This window comes from Saccostrea cucullata, unplaced genomic scaffold (genome assembly GCF_032062105.1).
Source record: "Saccostrea cucullata isolate Sc308-1 unplaced genomic scaffold, CSIRO_AGI_Scuc_v1 ctg9425, whole genome shotgun sequence".
Lineage (NCBI taxonomy): Eukaryota > Metazoa > Mollusca > Bivalvia > Ostreida > Ostreidae > Saccostrea > Saccostrea cuccullata.
The window spans coordinates 6,946-25,803 of record NW_026925662.1 but is presented as its reverse complement, the minus strand read 5'-3'; the positions used below and the strand labels follow the sequence as shown (position 1 = coordinate 25,803).

The following is an 18,858-nucleotide window of genomic DNA, read 5'->3' as shown; positions in this document are numbered from 1 at the left end:
TTAAAAAGGGGGTTTAATAACGAGGACTCGTGTACATGTACACTTTGTTGTGGAAAAAAAATGCTCGGGTTTGTTCTTCATGAGTTATACATGTAAGCGATAAATTTAATTTTTCAAAGGTGACTTCACGCAATGTCAACAAATGCCAACAAAGGATTATTTATTGTGTGACCTAATAAAAATTATTTTTTTAACTTTTGAATTTTGATATCTTTAAAAAGAAAAAGACTTTTGGGATATAATTTGACAAAAGTTGAAATAATTTATGGACAATTATTTTTCAAGAAGAAAAACGAATATATTTTTAGCGATTAGAATCGGACCAAGCGGCTTTAAAAAGAATGACCAAGAGATCTATAAAATAACAAGAGGCCCATGGTTCTCACCTGAGCAATGTGGCCAGGAAAAAAGCATAAATCAGTTTATTATTGAAAAGTTGAAACCCAATAGTGGTCCCAAACAATCCTTAAAAGGGAGAGGGTATGATTCAATAAATAAATTTGAATTTACACTAACTAAGGATGCTTGCATATTTCTTTTGACTACCTGATGAGGTGGCTTTATTGCCCTTTACATTTGACCTTACATTGTGGCCCTGCCCTACCCCCAGGGGTCATGACTTGAACAAAGTTGAATCTACACTACCTGAGAATGCTTTCATGTGAATAGAACTAATCATGGCTTCTTTTTTTTTTTTTTTTTGAAAAGAAGATTTTAAAAGATTTTTTCTACATGTTTCTATCTAAAACTTGGATTCCATGTTGTGGCCCCGCCCTACCCCCAGGGGTCATGATTTGAACAATCTTGAATATACTACCTGAGGATGCTTCCATAAGAATATGATCATTCTTGCCTTTGCTTTTCCAGAGAAGATTTTAAAAGAATTTTACTATATATTTCTATGTGAAACTTTGATCGGCCTTTGTGGCCCCGTCCTACCCCCCGGGGTCATGATTTGAACAAAATTGAATCTCCACTTCCTGAAGATGCTTCCATAAAAATATGATCATTCATGCGTTTGCTATTCCAGAAAAGAAGATTTTTAAAGAATTTTCCTGTATACTATGTGAAACTTTGATCGGCCATCGTGGTCCCGCCCTACCCCCGGGGGTCATGATTTTAACAAACTTGAATTTACACTACCTGAGGACCTTCCCTATAAGTTTCATCTTTCCTGACACAGTTGTTCTTGAGAAGAAGATTTATAAAGAATTTTCCTATATATTTCTATGCACAACCTTGATCGGCCATTTTTGGCCCCGCCCTACCCCCGGGGGTCATGTTTTTAAGAAACTTGAATTTACACTACCTGAGGACCTTCCCTATAAGTTTCATCTTTCCTGACACAGTGGTTCTTGAAAAGAAGATTTTTAAAACATACCATCAAATTCTCACTATTTCTCAATTATCTCCCCTTGATTAAGGGCGTGGTCATTCATTTGAACAAACCTGAATCCCCTTCAACTAAGCATACTTGTACATGTACTTTGTGCCAAGTTTGGTTGAAATTGTTGGAGTCAGAGGAATTTCGGATTAGCTTCGATGCAAATTTTAACTTTTGGGCTCTAAACATGTTAAAATTGCCATCTTTAAAACATGTTGCCATGTTAACTATTACACATAGCAATCCATTTTTACCCGAAATTAGTTTAGGGTATCTAAGACTTCATAGATATTTTGGAGAAATTCTGAGACTATGCCACACAGCTGCTATAATAAAGTTCAAGGCATTACAAAGAACGGCTCTAAATATCTGATATTGAGTTAAAAACATGTATTGTAATACATATGACACATTTACACTTACCAAATTCATAGTGAAGTCTATTTTGTAAGAAAGTCTCTTCACTTTGAGACTCAATGGCGACTAAACCATCACCGATGGAACTGCATGTATCCTTAAAGTTCAAATTAAAAAAAAATAACGGTAATAATTTATAAAACGATAAATCATTTATGTTGGCAGCAACATATAGGTAAATATTCAGGGTTTTTCCCCACTTATTTATTGCTCAATGCTATAATACATACAAATTCAATTTTTTAAATAATATTTAAAAACAAAGCTTATCAATAATTATTTCAGTATTCACTAGGACTTCCGGCCTAACTTTTCAATTAATCTCTGAAAAGATGCACTTAGTGGTTACTTGCATGTCATCTTAATCATAATGTAGTTTTACTTCTGCAATATGTATACGGAGATAGCGTTTGTTACAGATATATAGTATGCTGGTTACCGAGGACTCATTCCAAGGTAGGGTGTCACTGGAGAATAAATAGCAAGAGTTGCCATGGTGAAACCAACCAGGAGGACATATGGCGGAAGACTCTGAAATAAAAAAAAAAAGCATTTTAATCGAAAGTCATTGCGAGACCTCATATTTTACACTCTTATTGCACTCTCTGTCTTTACTGCTTTTATTAGTCCCCTACCGGTGAAACCGGGGGGACTATAGGTTTCCTTTGCGTCCGTCTGTCTGTCTGTCCCCGTCTGTCTGTCCCACTTGGTTTTCCGCATTTTTAGCTCTACTGGTCAGAGACCAGAAGAGCTTATGCAATAGTAATGCGTCCGTCGTCCGTCCGTCTGTCTGTCTGTAAACAATTTTTCAAAATGCTACTCCTCCTACAGTTTTAGTCTGATTTCAATATAACTTGGCACACAAGTAGACTACACTAAGATACACAATTCTGTATATCAGTTTTTGATTTCGATGAACGGTGTTGCCGTGGTTACTAAAATTAGAAATTTCTGTGAAATTCTTTCAAAATGCTACTCCTTCTACAGTTTTAGTCTGATTTCAATATAACTTGGCACACAAGTAGACTACAATAAGATGCATAATTCTGTGTATCGGTTTTTGATGCCGTGGTTACTAAAAATAGAAATTTCTGTGAAATTCTTTCAAAATGCTACTCCAAATACAATTTTAGTCTGATTATAATATAAATGTGGCATGCAAGTAGACTGCACTAAGAACATAAAGAGACTTAATCAAGGATCATTATTCTATTTATTGCTGTAGAAAAGTTTCAATTTCCAACTGCTTAAGTACTTTTCTCTTCCTTTGCTATACGTACAAACCAGTAGAGCTTCAGTCTCGACAGAGACTTCTGGTTTTTCTAAACGCTTGCAGATATTGAGCTGAATTTTGGTGTGTGATTTACAGATTAAGTTTGAATTTCTCTTCGCTTCATTGATTTTTGACAGAATTATGGCATTTTGAATATTTTTCATAATCGCTTAATTAAATCGGGTTCCAACTGCGCTAACTTCCGATTGTCGACAAAAATATGATGCGAGGAAAAGATAGTGGAGAAATGAGTTGAATTTTCGTTTTAATATGGATTATTTTATTAGTTTTAAGGCAGGTACAACTTGAAAAGCTTTCAGTTTTACCTTGGACATGACTTTTGCATATTATAAAATGACATCCTGAAGAAAAAGGGGAACCCGGTAGGGGACATGTATTGCTTATGCAATACTCTCAGAATGCTTGTTTAAATACATGCAGTTAAGACCATCGTTGTTAGATTTATATATGAAAGAAAACTTGGTAAAAGTTAGGGGTTGAAGAACTGATTATAAATTAGTGCACTTACATGGTTAGTGTGAATAGTGTCGTTATCTTTCAAATTCTCTAACTTGTCTTACAATAACATTTCATACGTATAATCTTATCTCGGTGATACAATTTGGTCATACTTTCATATCATTTTTTTTTTCAAATATGAGAAATTTGAATCTACCCTGAAACACAGTTTACGTGACTGTATATATTGTTTAATAGTTACAGTACTGTAGCTCTCCCAAAAATATATATTGACCGGAGAATTAAAATTCAAATTTAATAAAATGAAGAAATATCACAACATATAGACTAAAACAATTTCAAATTACAAGTGATTAGGACGTCTTCTCTAGAGTTGCGAAGTAATGAGTTGATCCTTACGTCGCGGATTCGAATCCAAATGTGGAGACCAGGGGCTCGTAACATAAAGCTTGCTAAGTTTTTGACTTAAGTAGGGTCATAAGTACGTTTTAGGCACAATCTTAGGACCTGCCTAAGTACTACTTAAGTATGTCTTAAACCGTAACATAAAGCGAACTTAGGAAGGTCTTAGCTAAGTCAAACTTATGTTCAAAATACTTCTTATGAATCACCCTATATTTTTTCATTTTATTCAGATATATTGCTACAAAATGATTCGGTTACGTTTTAATTAAATATTTATAAAGGTTAACGTCCTTACCTATCGTTTTAGTTATGTAAGATTAGATTTTATATTAAAGATATAATTTAATTTGCTGTAAAATACACTGCATATTTGATTAAGAAAAAATACTGAGCGGTCACATAACGGTGATCTGTGGTTCATCGTAAATGTATGACTACTGTTTATCCCCCGAAGCTGCGATGTTTTCAGTTACCGTTTATTGTTCTTTTGTTTTGACAAATGTTCACTTGCTTTGTTATTCTCGTAGACATGACAAAATAACCGAACGTCTGTATACTTGAAATTAAAACTCTAAAAAAGTGCAAAACATTTTGAATCCCCCCCCCCCCCGATGTCTCAGTCCATGTCAGCAAGCAAAGATTGGAGTGGTTATAATTATTTACAGTTACATCAAAAGTGGAAATTCTTTCAGGACATCTTTTTTTCCCATTTACCCCTCTCTCTCTCTCTCACCCACCTAGCTCTGTCTCTTGATCAATCAATCGAACTCTAGGAAACCCTGCCTAAATACGCGCTTGTCATTCTACATTTATTTTAATTTACAGACACTCTTTATTAGTTTTTTGGTCATCATCCCCTTACTCCACAACATTTTTCTATGTTTAAAAATCTATTTCATCTCATATTTTCAAAGTCAACATACAGATCCATGAATTAGACTATTACTGTACGTGTTCAATTTACTTATAATGAATAGTGGATTAGTGTTTATACCGATCTAGGTAGGTCCGGAATCCCCCAAATTAAATTTTGCATTTTCATGTACGATGTCTTGAGAGTAATAGTTGAATCATTGATCAGTAACCCCCCCCCCCCCACCCCGACGCAAAAAATTATCATAATAGTATTTAATAGGAATTATTATTTTCTTTAATGCATAATATGAATAGAGGAATGGTTTAACACCGAAAGTCAGCATAAAATAGTTTTGAATAGATGTATAAGAAAGTTAAGATATACTTAAGTCACCTCTTCCGACCGCCTAAGTTTTGCTAAGATTGTCAAATCTTAGCACGCTTCTAGTTACGGTCTTAAGTTTTAGACCATACTTAAGTCCTACTTAAGCACGGTCTTAGACTTAAGTAGCCTTTATGTTACGACCCCCAGTCCTTCGGACGAGACCATATAATCTGAGATCCCGTGTTGCAGTAGGTGCTAGCACGAAAAAAAAAAATCCCTCCCTGCTCAATGGCCCTGAATGCCGAGTACAGGACAAAATTTGCAGCTTTCCACCGGCAAGTGGAGGCGTCTCCAGATAAGTGAAAAATTCGCGAGAGGGAGGTTAAATAATATATACAATGAATAAATCAAAATACAAGTTTCAGTTAATTACATTCAAGTTGAACACAACTAATGCCAAATTCCCATGACAAGATATTTGCCTAGTTCCTTTAAATATTTATTCTTATATTTAAATAATCTTGCAAATAAACTCCGACACTGCTGCACCTAATCTCAATAAAACTTTTGGACTTTAACTTAAACCTAGTATATTTCTTGAGAAGTAAGCAGCTGCCTTATGGAGTTTATCTGCAAAATTTATTAAAATATATGTATAGATTTTTAATCAATTACGAAAGTTTATTGGGCTCATTTTCGTAGGTTAAAAAAATATTTTTTTCGCGTTGAACGCGAAACTTTGGCAAATATACACGAAACCTTCACAAAAACTGTGGAGTTATAACGCGTAACTTACGCGGAGAATTACGAAACTTTCGCGTTATAACGCGAAACCTTTGCGTTACTTTGCTTTATGACGCAAACCTTTTGCGATATAACGGGAAACTTTCGCTCATTACGCGTAACTTTCGTTTTAAAACGCGAAACATTGGGAACTAACGCCTAACTTTCGCGAAGTATTATGCATATAGACTAAGTAATGTTTTTCAGGAATCTTGATCTTCACTTACAGACATGAACATGGATTTGACAGGAGCTTTCATGAATTTAATTATAAAATATCATTTTCTCAGATGTTTTGGAAAAATGATGGGAGAATAGGATAGATTAGTCATCAGATTCTTTTTTTTATTTCAAAACCCTACCAATTAATAAAATCAAATTTACTTTCTTATACATGTTTATCGGTTGAATTCTAGAAATTATTTAGACTGATTATTTTATTTAAGGAACATCTCCACTTGACATTTTTCTCGAGCTGTTTTTTTTTTTATCAGTAACATTCACTACAACTCTACCACTTGTAAATTAAGCAATCCATCGTCTCAGATTAAAATTTAACCTTGTAGAAACAAAGCTTAGAAGTGAGTGAACAATGTATCATTTCATGATTTAACGTGCCATATATTAAGTAATAAAAATAGATGGATATTGTTAATTACAAATTTATCGAGGAGGAGGGATCTACTTTTCTTAATTTGTATGCGCCCGAATCGATGGATTCGAGGCGTATATTGTTTTTGTCCAGTCTGTTTGTCTGTCTGTCTGTTGTCAACTTTAACCTTCGCCACAAGTTTTGAACCATTAAAGATAGACAGTCCTTCATATTTGATATGCATACTTTACAAATTATGTTCTCTTAATTGACAACAATGTCACTAACCTTTCTTTCAAATGACAACAATGTCACTAACCTTGTGACCTTGACTGTGGCCTATCTGCTTAAAATAGCTTTCTCGAACCTTCAGCGTAACTTCTGAACCAGGAGAGATAGAGACCGTATAGCGAGTTTTCTTGGCGATTGTAAAATTTGGCGTTTTACTTGCTCAAAGGTATGCCATTAATTTTGGCGTAATTTTTTTCAACGGACTCAGAGCTTCAGCTCTTTGCAGATGAACATTTAGAATAGAATTTACTATTTTAGCGATTAAAATTTTTGCGAACTATCATCAAAACGCCAAAATTAGCACCCCTCTTAAATAACCTGCTATACGGTATTTAATATGCATACTTCACCAATTAAATTCTTTCATATGATACCAAGGTCAATGACCTTGTGACCTTGACTGTGACCTATATGCTAAAAGTAGCTTTTTCGAACTTTGTTTGCCACCGGGCGCATAGTACATGTATTTCACAAACACGTCTTGTTAATTTTAATTTTACACCAGCATATTTTACACATTATTGACATATATGTTATCTCCAAGAAGGAAGTATATTAAAAACACTCTGATTATTATTCTGACATGAATAATGCAACTAAACATTGACAATGGCTGATCCATATTTCCTTTAGTTTTCCTAAATGTTTAGGATATTCTAGTTTTCAGCTCACCTGAGCCGAAAGCTCAAGTGAAGTTTTCCGATTCCCCCCTTGATCGGCGTCTGTCCATCTCTCTGTTCACGTGCTGACAAAAATTGTATTCAGATCTTTCAATACGGCATTGCGCTAGACGTTTTTATATCGAAGAAGAGAAAATAAATTAATTAATTGTATGTTGTCTAACGTCCTTCTGGAAAATTGCAGGTTGAGAGTTACAAAGAATGTCCCATACTCGGCACTAAGCGTCATTGAGCAGTGAGGACTTTTTTGTGCCAACACCTACAGCGACAGGGGACCTCTTTTTTATACGTTCACATCCGGAAGTCGGGTATCCAGGTCCTCTTAACTCTTTATACTTCGCTACTCTAGACCAGAGGCTCATACCAATTCGCGACGCAGAAGAGAAGATATTGTTAGTAAATAATACTGAAAAGACAGTATGAAATCTTCTTAAAATCAAACACAGTACTTATGTATAAAGAATATATGAAAATCATTCATAAAATGAATTTTATAAAAGTTTGAATTGAGTTATGTTTCACATAATAAAATCAATTATTAAAAAATATACAGTTGAATTTCTCCAAGTGAGCCTATGTCCTGTCTTATATTTATAGTCACATTCACCCACTAGTCTTCTATGTTTACAGAGTCATATATCTTTAACACTAAGTCAATATTTATAAAAAAAAAATCAAAATATGACATTGTCTCGATTTAACGTCTCGTATAATTATGTTTTATTTTAAACACGGAGAAAAACTTTTTTTGTTTTTGTTTTGTTTGTTTGTTTGTTTGGGTTTTTTTAGCATTTCAAAAATAAGCAAAAATATAAAATGCAAACAAGAAAAAAAAAAGTTGTACTAAATGAGATTACTCAAAAGGTAAAAAACAAACAGGTGGGGGTGTTTAAACGTGAGTCCTTGGGCATGAAAGAATGGCTTTTTAAGCGTACTATTGTTGCAAGCATTGTCTGTTAACTCAGCATTTCAGAAAAAATAAACACCGCAGGCCATCAGTTATTTTTTGGCATCGACGTAAAACATTTCAAGGTATCACACCGGTAATTGACCAATTAAAATGAACTTCAAATGTAGGTCCATACATGTAAAATTGATTTTCCTTTCTTTTGAGACTTTTTTTCTTCTATTTTCTTCCAAGCCATTTTTACAACTTTGGTACATGTACCTGTGCCTAGTAAATTTTATGTACTTTGAGAATATATAGTTTTTTGACAGGAACTATTTTCAGAACATAGGAGGCTACTTCCTGTGGTGAACTCGAGGTGTTTATAAACAAATTAACAAGATGTGTTTGTGAAACACTATGCGCCCGGCGGCAAAAAATTAAAAAACCATATTCTTAGCATAAAGGTCACAGTGAAGGTCACAAGTCCATTGATCTTGATGTCATTTGAAAGATCTTGATTTGTGATGTATGCATACCAAAAATGAAGTCTCTATCTTCCATGGTTCAAAAGTTATAGCGAAGGTTCAAAAAAGCTAATTTTAGCATATGACACAGTCAAGGTCACAAGGTCATTATCTTGGTGTCTTTTGAAAGATCTTGATTAGTGATGTATGCATACCAAATATGAAGTCTCTATCTTTCATGGTTCAAAAGTTATAGTGAAGGTTCAAAAAAGCTATTTTTAGCATATGACACAGTCAAGGTCACAAGGTCATTGACCTTGGTGTCATTTAAAAGATCTTGATTAGTGATGTATGCATACCAAATATGAAGTCTCTATCTTTCATGGTTCAAAAGTTATAGTGAAGGTTCAAAAAAGCTATTTTTAGCATATGACACAGTCAAGGTCACAAGGTCATTGTTCTTGGTGTCATTTGAAAGAACTTGATTAGTGATGTATGCATACCAAATATGAAGTCTCTATCTTTAATGGTTCAAAAGTTATAGTGAAGGTTCAAAAAAGCTATTTTTAGCATATGACACAGTCAAGGTCACAAGGTCATTGACCTTGGTGTCATTTAAAAGATCTTGATTAGTGATGTACGCAGACCAAATATGAAGTCTCTATCTTCCATGGCTCAAAAGTTATGGTGAATGTTCAAAAAAGCTATTTTTAGAATTTAAGACACAGTCAAGGTCACAAGGTCATTAACCTTGGTGTCGTTTGAAAGAGCTTTATTAGTGGAGTATGCATGTCAAATATTAAGTCTCTATCTTTTATGGTTCAAAAGTTATGGCGAAGGTTAAAGTTTGCAATAAAACCTCTACTTTTAGCATATAGGTCACAGTCAAGGTCACAAGGTCATTGACCTTGGTGTCATTTGAAAGAGCTTCATTAGTAGATTAAGCATACCAAATATGGAGTCTCTATCATTCATGGTTCAAAAGTTATGGCGAAGGTTAAAGTTTGCAGACAAACAGACAAACAGACAAACAGACAGACAGACAGACAGGACAAAAAAACAATATACGCCTCGGATCTTTCGATCCGGGCGCATAAAAACACGTAGATTTGATGGTAGCCCTGTTTGCAGATGGAAAAAATCAGAAATGCCATGTAGGTACCCTCTTCATGGAGTCAGCTAATGGGACAGGTAATGTTTAACACCTAGCTCCTGCTAAATATTTTTTCATGTGAACAAATACCTGATTTTTTTTTTTACGATTTTTTTTCTATATAGAATTATCTAGTGAAAACAATTACCGGTGTGTATTTTCCCACACCGGATGGAAAGTTTTCTCTTCAGATACAAAAAAGAAGTTACGTGGCAGGCACTAATACGCTTCCGTATAGAACACATTTTGTGGTTTGCATCAGTATCAAGCAGTTGGTAAAGAATGAATAATGCCACTTATTTTGAAAATGATAAAAATTAAAAACAGAGATCTTTTTTAAACATATTAATGAGGTAATAACATACTTGAAAAAGGTGGTGCTACGTCCAATCATAAACCTCCTATTATACACCATATAACAATAAAAGTTTTCACAAAACAGGATGCAGAAGGACAAAAAGATTATGCAATACGTTTACCAAAACAACATGACAATCCACCTACTGTAAACAGTTATCTTAATATATTTTGTCAACTTATGTTATGCGTCCGGAGAAACGATGCTCTTTAATCACACCATCGCTTCCCCCAACTCGCGTGAAGTAATGATTTGTCTTAATAGGGCTTCCAATTGTAGAGGGATTCGATCTTCAAGATATTTTGGTACTGCCTCTTCCCCCGAAAATTTTTTAACACTATGTGAAAAACAAAAACATCCCCTCTACCTCACACGGTCAGAAAAAATCAGCCAGAAAAGTTGTGAGAGATACATATAAAGATATTTGGCCTTGTCGTGATTTGAATTTTGCTGTTTAAGTATTTTTTTTTCAAATATTTAAATTTAATTACTTTTGCATAAATAATATTTGAGAGTGTTACTTTTATCTGTATATTCTGCAGATTTCAGACATTTCGCCCGGTTCATTAAATCAAAATTATTACCGGTATAAGTCATTTTATGTTTAAATATATTATATCAAAAGAATTTGATGCATTAGCAATGGAATTTATACAAACAGAAAAGGGGGGTTGAGATCTTTCACCATGCCAAGAAAACCTTAGCAGTCTGTCCGAAGAGCGGACTCAATAAAAGCCGAATTAACGTTAATCTGTGAAACTCCCCCGAGAGATTTTGGCGAGGCAATTAATGTCAGCAGTTATGAGGGAGGGATCTTAAGTTTTACTGGGTTTAAAACATAGGTACAAAACTAATTATTTAGAAGCCTTTGCACCCCTCCTTTTTTTGGGGGGTCATATTTTTCAAATACTGTCAAAAAAAAAAGTAAATTAAAATAAAAGAAAGTTAAAAATTATTAATTATAGTAAACTAATTTGTCAGTAGAATTATGCTGTCTTTCAATTTTTTACGTATTTCCATGTAGTTTTTTTTTCCTGAGCATAAATTAACGTCGGGTACGATGAACTTGGTAGTTGTGGAAGTACCGCGCGTCGAATTATGGGGAAAAGGGTACCATATTCCCGGAAGTTTCCTGGTGAAACAAGAGGGGAGAGGAGTACTCAATTGGTAGAGGTATCACACCGGTAATTGACCAATCAAAATGAACTTATCAAATGTAAGTCCATACATATAAAATTGATTTTCCTTTCTTTTGAGACGTTTTTCTATTCTCTTACGAGCCATTTTTTCAACTTTGGTACCTATGCTTAGTAAATTTTATGTACTTTTGAACAAATAAAGGTTTTTGACAGGAACTATTTTTTTCCCGGGAATAGGATGCTACTTCCTGCAGTACACTCGGAATGTTTATAAACACATTGAAAACACGTGGATTTGAGGGTAGCCCTGTTTGCAGATGGAAAAAGTCAGAAAATGCCGTGTAGGTACCGTTTTGTATGTGAGAATGTGTCAGCTAGTGTGACAGGTAATGTTTAACACCTCCTGCTAGATATTTTTTCAAGTAAACAAATACCAGATTTTTTTTACGACTTTTTATTCTATATGGAATTTTATAGTGAAAACAATTATCGGTGTGACGCAACCTGATTGGCTATGTTAATATTTTCATTTTAATGTAAAAATGTCACTGATAGAAATAAATGGTGGAATATATCAAGTTTATTTAAGCTGAAAACCTATGACCCCCCCCCCCCCCCTTAAAATCGAAATCTGCTGCCGTAAATTGTCTTGCTAGCGTTTGGGGAATATGGGTGATATGCATCAATTACACTTTTATTGACTTCATCAGTGCGTAAACCGGACGAAATTTCTTGGCATGTGCATCCAACGTGAAAATGGATACTATTTTCAATTTAAGGCTCAGAGCACAGCGCAAAGCGCTTATAGATGGTTACATACTCTATTAATGTTACCCCTATTTCACTTACTAGACAAGTAGAATCAGTTCAGAACATATTTTTTCTTTACAAAAAAATGTTTGGGATGGATGTGATTTTTTAATTAATTTTATTTAAAAATATATATAATAACATTGTAATAATCAAATCAATGAATACACAAACCACAATTGATAGATAGATAAAGATTTACCTCTCTTGACGATTTGAACATCTTCACGGATACTGGTTATATTTTTCTCGAGTCTTTTCAACGTCTGTCTGAGGGAATCTAAAGATTCTTGGATCCACCCTTGTTGGATCAAAAGTTTTCGAATAAGCATCATTGCCTCTTCATTTCTGTCACAGAGATTGTTTTCTTCCACATAAATGTGCTGGGAACTGGTACATAAGAATCCAGAAATGATGAACGCTGCCATCACCATTGCCATGGTTTAACTTTCGTGCTGTTGTCTTAACGGAAGCGTGTCTGGGATTTATTGTTTCTTGAACATAGCTACTTTATATTTATACAAACCTGAACAGGAAAGTTTAAAATTTAACCAATGAAATAATTTTGTACTGTTACCCATAAAACGCCACTAAAATGTTCAGTAAAAATGTTTTCAACCAGGTTTCTATATTAATGTCGCCATATATTTTATAATTAAGGCCTACCGTTTCCAACGGAAGACCTTTTACTGATTCTGATGATATTAAGATTATTCTTATTTTTTTTTTTTTTTTTTTTTTTTTTTTTCTTCCTAGACGCCAACTTTGGCGCTTCATATCTTTCTCATTCCTGAACGGATTTTGTTCAAATTTCAAAAGCACTGAAGTTGTGCACTTCGGATTTTGCTTACTGTTTTTGGCATTAAAAATGGCGCTAGAGAGGGATCAAAAATTAGAACGCGGAAAACAATAAAAAAATTTGACATATTTTCCGTTATATCTTGAAAACTATATATCTTAAAAACTAAAAAATATTTTGTTAAGACATGTAGAATAGAAGTTGTGCATAATTGCAGGGGCTTTCATATAAAACTATTCAAAAGGGGCTGGCCCTAGTTTTTGCTTTATAACTCGAAAACGGTAAATATTTCGAGCTGGATCTTACGAAAAAATTATTCTTTTACACCTTTTTGATATGATGAAAATGTTTTGTTCGAGTATACCGGTGGTATTGCGTAATACGTAATCGAAAGCAGGCCAGGTAAACAGGTAGCGTTTTTCATTCGACAAGGAAATCATACCTATTCATGTGTATAACTTAAACAATATTCCTATCAATAATATACCCTACGATATTTAATGTTAATTTTCTTCTAAAATGGGTTTAAAACGTGCTTTATGGTTCACTTAATTTATTACAACTAGTCTTTCTTTTTTTATTTTATTAGTTTTATAAGTTAACACGTCTTCATAAACGGAAGATATTAAATCTATCTTTCTACGTTCATTATTATAACAAACTATATAAGTAATTTTAAACCTTATGCATCGAATAATTCACGATTATTAGCTGTATACATTTTACGATCTCCATGTTCACCTAGATGTTTACAGCTAAACAACCCACAACGCGCTAATCCCACGCTGCCGATCGAGGTCACCATTGTACCAGCCACCTGTGCCTGTGGTCATAAACAAAGCAAGTGTTTGTGATTGTGTTTAGAATCCATTGTGTACAAAGGACTATCAGTTAATAGAAAATTGTGTTTTTAGCTCTACTGGTCAGAGACCAGAAGAGCTTATGCGATAGTAATGCGTCCGGCGTCCGTCCGTCCGTCTAGCTGTTCTTACGAGAGGTACATTGTGGGGTAAAATTAACGTATTTTCCAGCAGTGTGGGGTTTTTTGGGTACTGTGGGGTTAACCCCATAATGAAGAGGTCTAATTACGTTCAAAATTACTCTATGAGGTCGAAAAACCTAAAATTAGATTTAACCTCACAAAGACTTTGTCCAAATTTTGGACATGTCCTTAGCCCAAAACGCTCAGACATTCAGAAATCTGCTGTTTAGAGGAGTTCGGTAATTGAATCGAGGAGTTCCGAATACCTGAGCATGCGCATATATTTAAAACTAACTGCGCATGCGCAGATTACGGAAGTAGCTGTGTTTGGACACTTTGTATTAGCAGTGAGGAAATTCGGAAACACAAAAAGCAAGTGCAGTAAGTCTTACTATTTTGTTGCACCACATTGAAAAAAAGCTTTTCTAAATTGTTTGACATGCTTCATACGTACATTATGCAGTTGTAGAATTTATTTAAAGTCAAGGAAAGGACATCTGTAGTCCACATAAACACATACCTATTGAAAACGGGCTTTTGTGAAAAAAAATATAATGAATGCACTGATAGTTCCTTTTTTTAATCAGAGGTCTGCAATGAAAATCGACCGATACCCGGGGGTCGGGCTAGTGGTTTTCTGCATGAAGGTCGCCCCGTTGGCCAGTAAAAAAAAGATAATATTATTTATACACATGCAATACGTGCAGAGCACACCTGGTACATATTTTCACTCGTTTTTTGCTATAAAAATCCAAACCATTTAAATTTTCCATATAACATGCTCCAACTGTCAATAAATCTCCATAATTTAATCCGTATTTGAGTACTACTTGGCTTATTTACTTCAAAAAACGATCGTGTTTTTTCTTAATTCGAATTTTCTCTATATCTATGGTAAATACATGCAGATATCTCATAACATAAATACATGTGATTCTTCCGACGGGAGAAAAAATCTCTGGATTTTTCACGCCTGTTCCGCCCCTCCCGATTAATTTTTAAATCTTCCGTGTTTAAATTTTTTCAAATTGAATATTTTTGGCTTTAATTTTATCCTGTCTCGTAGTATAATTGCTCTCTCTCTCTCTCTCTCTCTCTCTCTCTCTCTCTGAATTCATTCTAGATACGTACCAATTGTTTATCTACTCTTCACACATTTGTTTACATGTACTTGTAATCGTACCTTAATCTATAGAGAGAAAATCAGAATGGAAAAATGGAATTAACAATGTCACTGCAATAAATTTTCACAGCAAGTAGGCTTTGTAGGAATCAACATGGGGTTGTATAATTAGGTTGTAAAATTTAGTGGTATATCAATTTGAAAAATGACAATCAATGTTTATAAATGAGTGCAGGACATTTTAATCAGTTGTTAAAATACACATTATGTCACATTTTTTTCACATTCGCTTGTGTAATTATGTGCCCGATAATAAAATTCACCTATTAAAGAAATTAAACAAATTACCTTTAGATACGTATATAAAATTATATAACTCTGTTTGTGTTAATGGAAAAAATATAATTGTCATGTAAGATCAGTTTGTACTTATTTTTCAAGATCGACGATTGAAAATTTAAAAGAATTAAATCACAATTAATAGTTTTTCCATAGCTAAACTTAAAGAAATTCAAGCTTAAAGCTACATTTTGTAATTTACAATATTAATTCATCATTACTTTGAATATTTACAGTGAGAGTATGTGACTTAGCTAATGCAGGGCTATCAGTATTTTCACACCTGTTAGATTTTGATTCCGTGTAGAAGCTCTAATTGCAATTTTTGTCAAAACAAATGTTTTGTATAGCATGATTATCTCGTGAATTTCACTATCAGGAGACGACCGATAGGGATTAGTTACGCTCTACTGCACTTGACACCTGTGTTGTGTAGAATGATTTTAAACTGCGTAAATACAAAACTTTGGTCAATTGAATAATTTTGTGTGTGTGTGTGCATGTTAGATAGAAATTCTGACAGCTTTATAAAAATAATATTAAAAATTTACCAGACTCTAAAAGCTTCAGCAAACTAGTTGATCGAGGATTAATTGAAGGGGGGGGGGGGGTGGTTACACTGCTGATCATTACCTGAACATATGATAGTGAAGTTTTTAAATGGATTTTATTGACACTTACTAAAATAAACTTTCATACTTTTAATTCACCATTAAACTGTCTTTTAATTAAAGCTTGTGTATTTTTTCTTATTAAAAAAATAGATAGTAGTAAGGCACATGTATTTCTTCTTGAATGATACTGTAATTCAATTATCATATATTTGAATGTAACAAAAGAACACTCTGAGTTCCCGAAACTAGTCAAAAATATGTCGGACAATTGTCTTGTAAATATTCAAAATTCACCGGACAGTTGTAAAATTTACCTGACATTAATTTTTCGTATGTAAATTTAACATATTATAGGATTGGAAATTGTGTCGATATAATAAATAATATGTGTAAATAAAAAGATGGCAAATGCAGATTTAAAAAAAAAAATGATTAAAATATTTTCTATAAGGCCTGTGTATGCAGGATTTGACGTCGCCGACGGCGTGTGATGACCAACGCTTAATTCATCGTATAAAATTATTATGTCCTTTCTGACAGATTTTTAAAAAAATTTTTTAAAATAAAATTTGCAACATGACAACTCTTGGTTGATTGTTTGGAATTAGTGGGAAATATAAATATGTTGTTTTCCAGGCTTTTTTCTTTTGGATTTAGGATTTTGGTATTTTATGTGCCAGGAAAAATATTACGTAAAATATCAAACTCGTTTTAAAAAGCCTGGAAAACGTCCGATATTTCTGACTAGTTAAAATTTATTATATAACCTCCACACAGTTAAAAATATGTACTAATGATATAAAGATATGCAAATTTATCATGAAAAATCAGAAAATGATGATTTAAGTGAATTTGTTGTCGTTTTACTACATTCAAGTCAGTCCGCTATTTTTAGAAAAGGGGAAAAATGCGCATGTATTTTAAATGCTATCAAATACATTAAAAAAAATCCAGAAGTTGGTTTAATATTATCATGCTAATAGATTAAATTATAGAGAAAATAATAAATGGTAACAAATTGTCTGTAATCAAGCAGAAATAGCAGGCAACTCTTGCAACCCTGCAAATTCGTCCTTCAAAACGAAAGTAGATTGTCACATTTTTTTACTGTCAGAACTACAGAGTGCATATATTTATCAGAGGGAAAATATTTGTTTGACAGTGTTTTTAAAACTGTTTTTCCTCCCAGACTTATGGAAATTATTATTTTAATATGTAGCTTTTTATAGTAGACAATTTTACACATTTTATTTAAACAAGATCTGGCGCGCCCCTGACGTTTTTTTCATTCCTTTAGTTTTGCATTTGTTTATTGTCAGGACAATTGAATTAAATGATTTTGTTAAGATTATATGTAAACGTTAAACAGTCTGTAAAAAAAAATCATCGGACATTTTGACCGATAAAATTAAGATTTTACCGGTCCCATTCAAAGTTTACGGGGACCCCTAGTGGACCGGGAACTCTGAACACTTATGAATGTATGAAGTTTAACTGTTTTGTAGGAACAGAAACAATTTCATGCACAAAACCTTAAAAATTTGGAATTCTTTAATTTGATATTTTTTTAAATAAGCATGGGTTAATATATATATATATATATATACACACATACAAAGGTTTTGTGAAATTGACATGTTTAATTAAATCAACTGTAGTGGTTATTGCTGTTTATTTATTGACCGACTGGCTACTTCTTTGGCAAACTGGAATAAGAGGCCACCTGGCTAGTTTCTGGACTTCCCAAAGCTTAAAACAAGTTTGACTGTACTTTTTCACCTTTTACCAATATAAGAAAGTAGTTCACAGTACATGACAACTATGCTATAAATAAATTTCGATGAATTTTAATTAGTAACTCGGAATTTTTGTGTGTGTTATAAATAAACATTTGCTTCTGTATTCCTTTGTAGAGTTCAGAAACCACTGAAAGTGAACATCAGTGGAACTTTGATGATCTAGGCCACTCTATTGTTGCAGCAACACCAGCAGGCGTCGGACATTTATAAAGTTGAAAGAACAAACCTATGACTTGAACACACAATTTGTGATCTGAATATAGTTCACAAATTTAAGGAAAGCAACTATTAAAGACATCCAGATCGGTGGTTAGTACATGTTATAAGTGCCCATAAAATCAAGACAACAATATTATTTTACAATAAATTAAAACATAACCTGTAAAAAAAATTCAACATTATCATTTAGAAATATATTTTACTGTTGGTTTTTTTTGACAGGTATACATGAAGTATGAGTTAAAGGCTTTTCAGAAGAACAAGCACAATCCCGATTCATTTTTGCCATTGCCTTCTCCAAACGGCGACATTCAGGACCTGACTTACTTTTCAGAAAAAGAAGATGAATCGATTTTTGAAAGTTAATCTAAAAAGATAACATTTACATGGGTCGTGGATTTGAATTACATTTTCTTGATGGGCAACTAGTTTCAAGTATTTGGATGTCTATTCTCAAGTTACTGCAAACCTTGAATTAACTTCTTGATTATTAGTTAAATGTGAGACCGTGTTAACTTGAAGTAATCATTTTTTTAATTGAGCTATGTAATCTCTGATTACATATGTTTATGAGTAGTGTTCAGCTTTAAGACAAAAGGATCTTTTATGAACATTGCATTCGGCATGGCGAATTTCTATACATTAACAGTCATAGTTTTCGTCTTTTTTAATTAGCGATCTCATT

The 18,858-nt window shown here is 33.4% G+C and overlaps 1 protein-coding gene across 1 annotated transcript; it reads right to left on the bottom strand.

Moving 5' to 3' along the window:
* Window positions 1-1,807: 1,807 nt before the first annotated feature.
* Window positions 1,808-12,742, bottom strand: LOC134269532 (oxidized low-density lipoprotein receptor 1-like; the record flags this gene model as incomplete). Its single annotated transcript, XM_062751735.1, has 3 exons — window positions 12,501-12,742; window positions 2,241-2,332; window positions 1,808-1,898 (listed from the first exon to the last, which is right to left on the bottom strand). Coding segments are annotated over exons 1-3 (421 nt in total), but the record flags the coding sequence as incomplete, so codon positions are not given.
* Window positions 12,743-18,858: the final 6,116 nt, after the last annotated feature.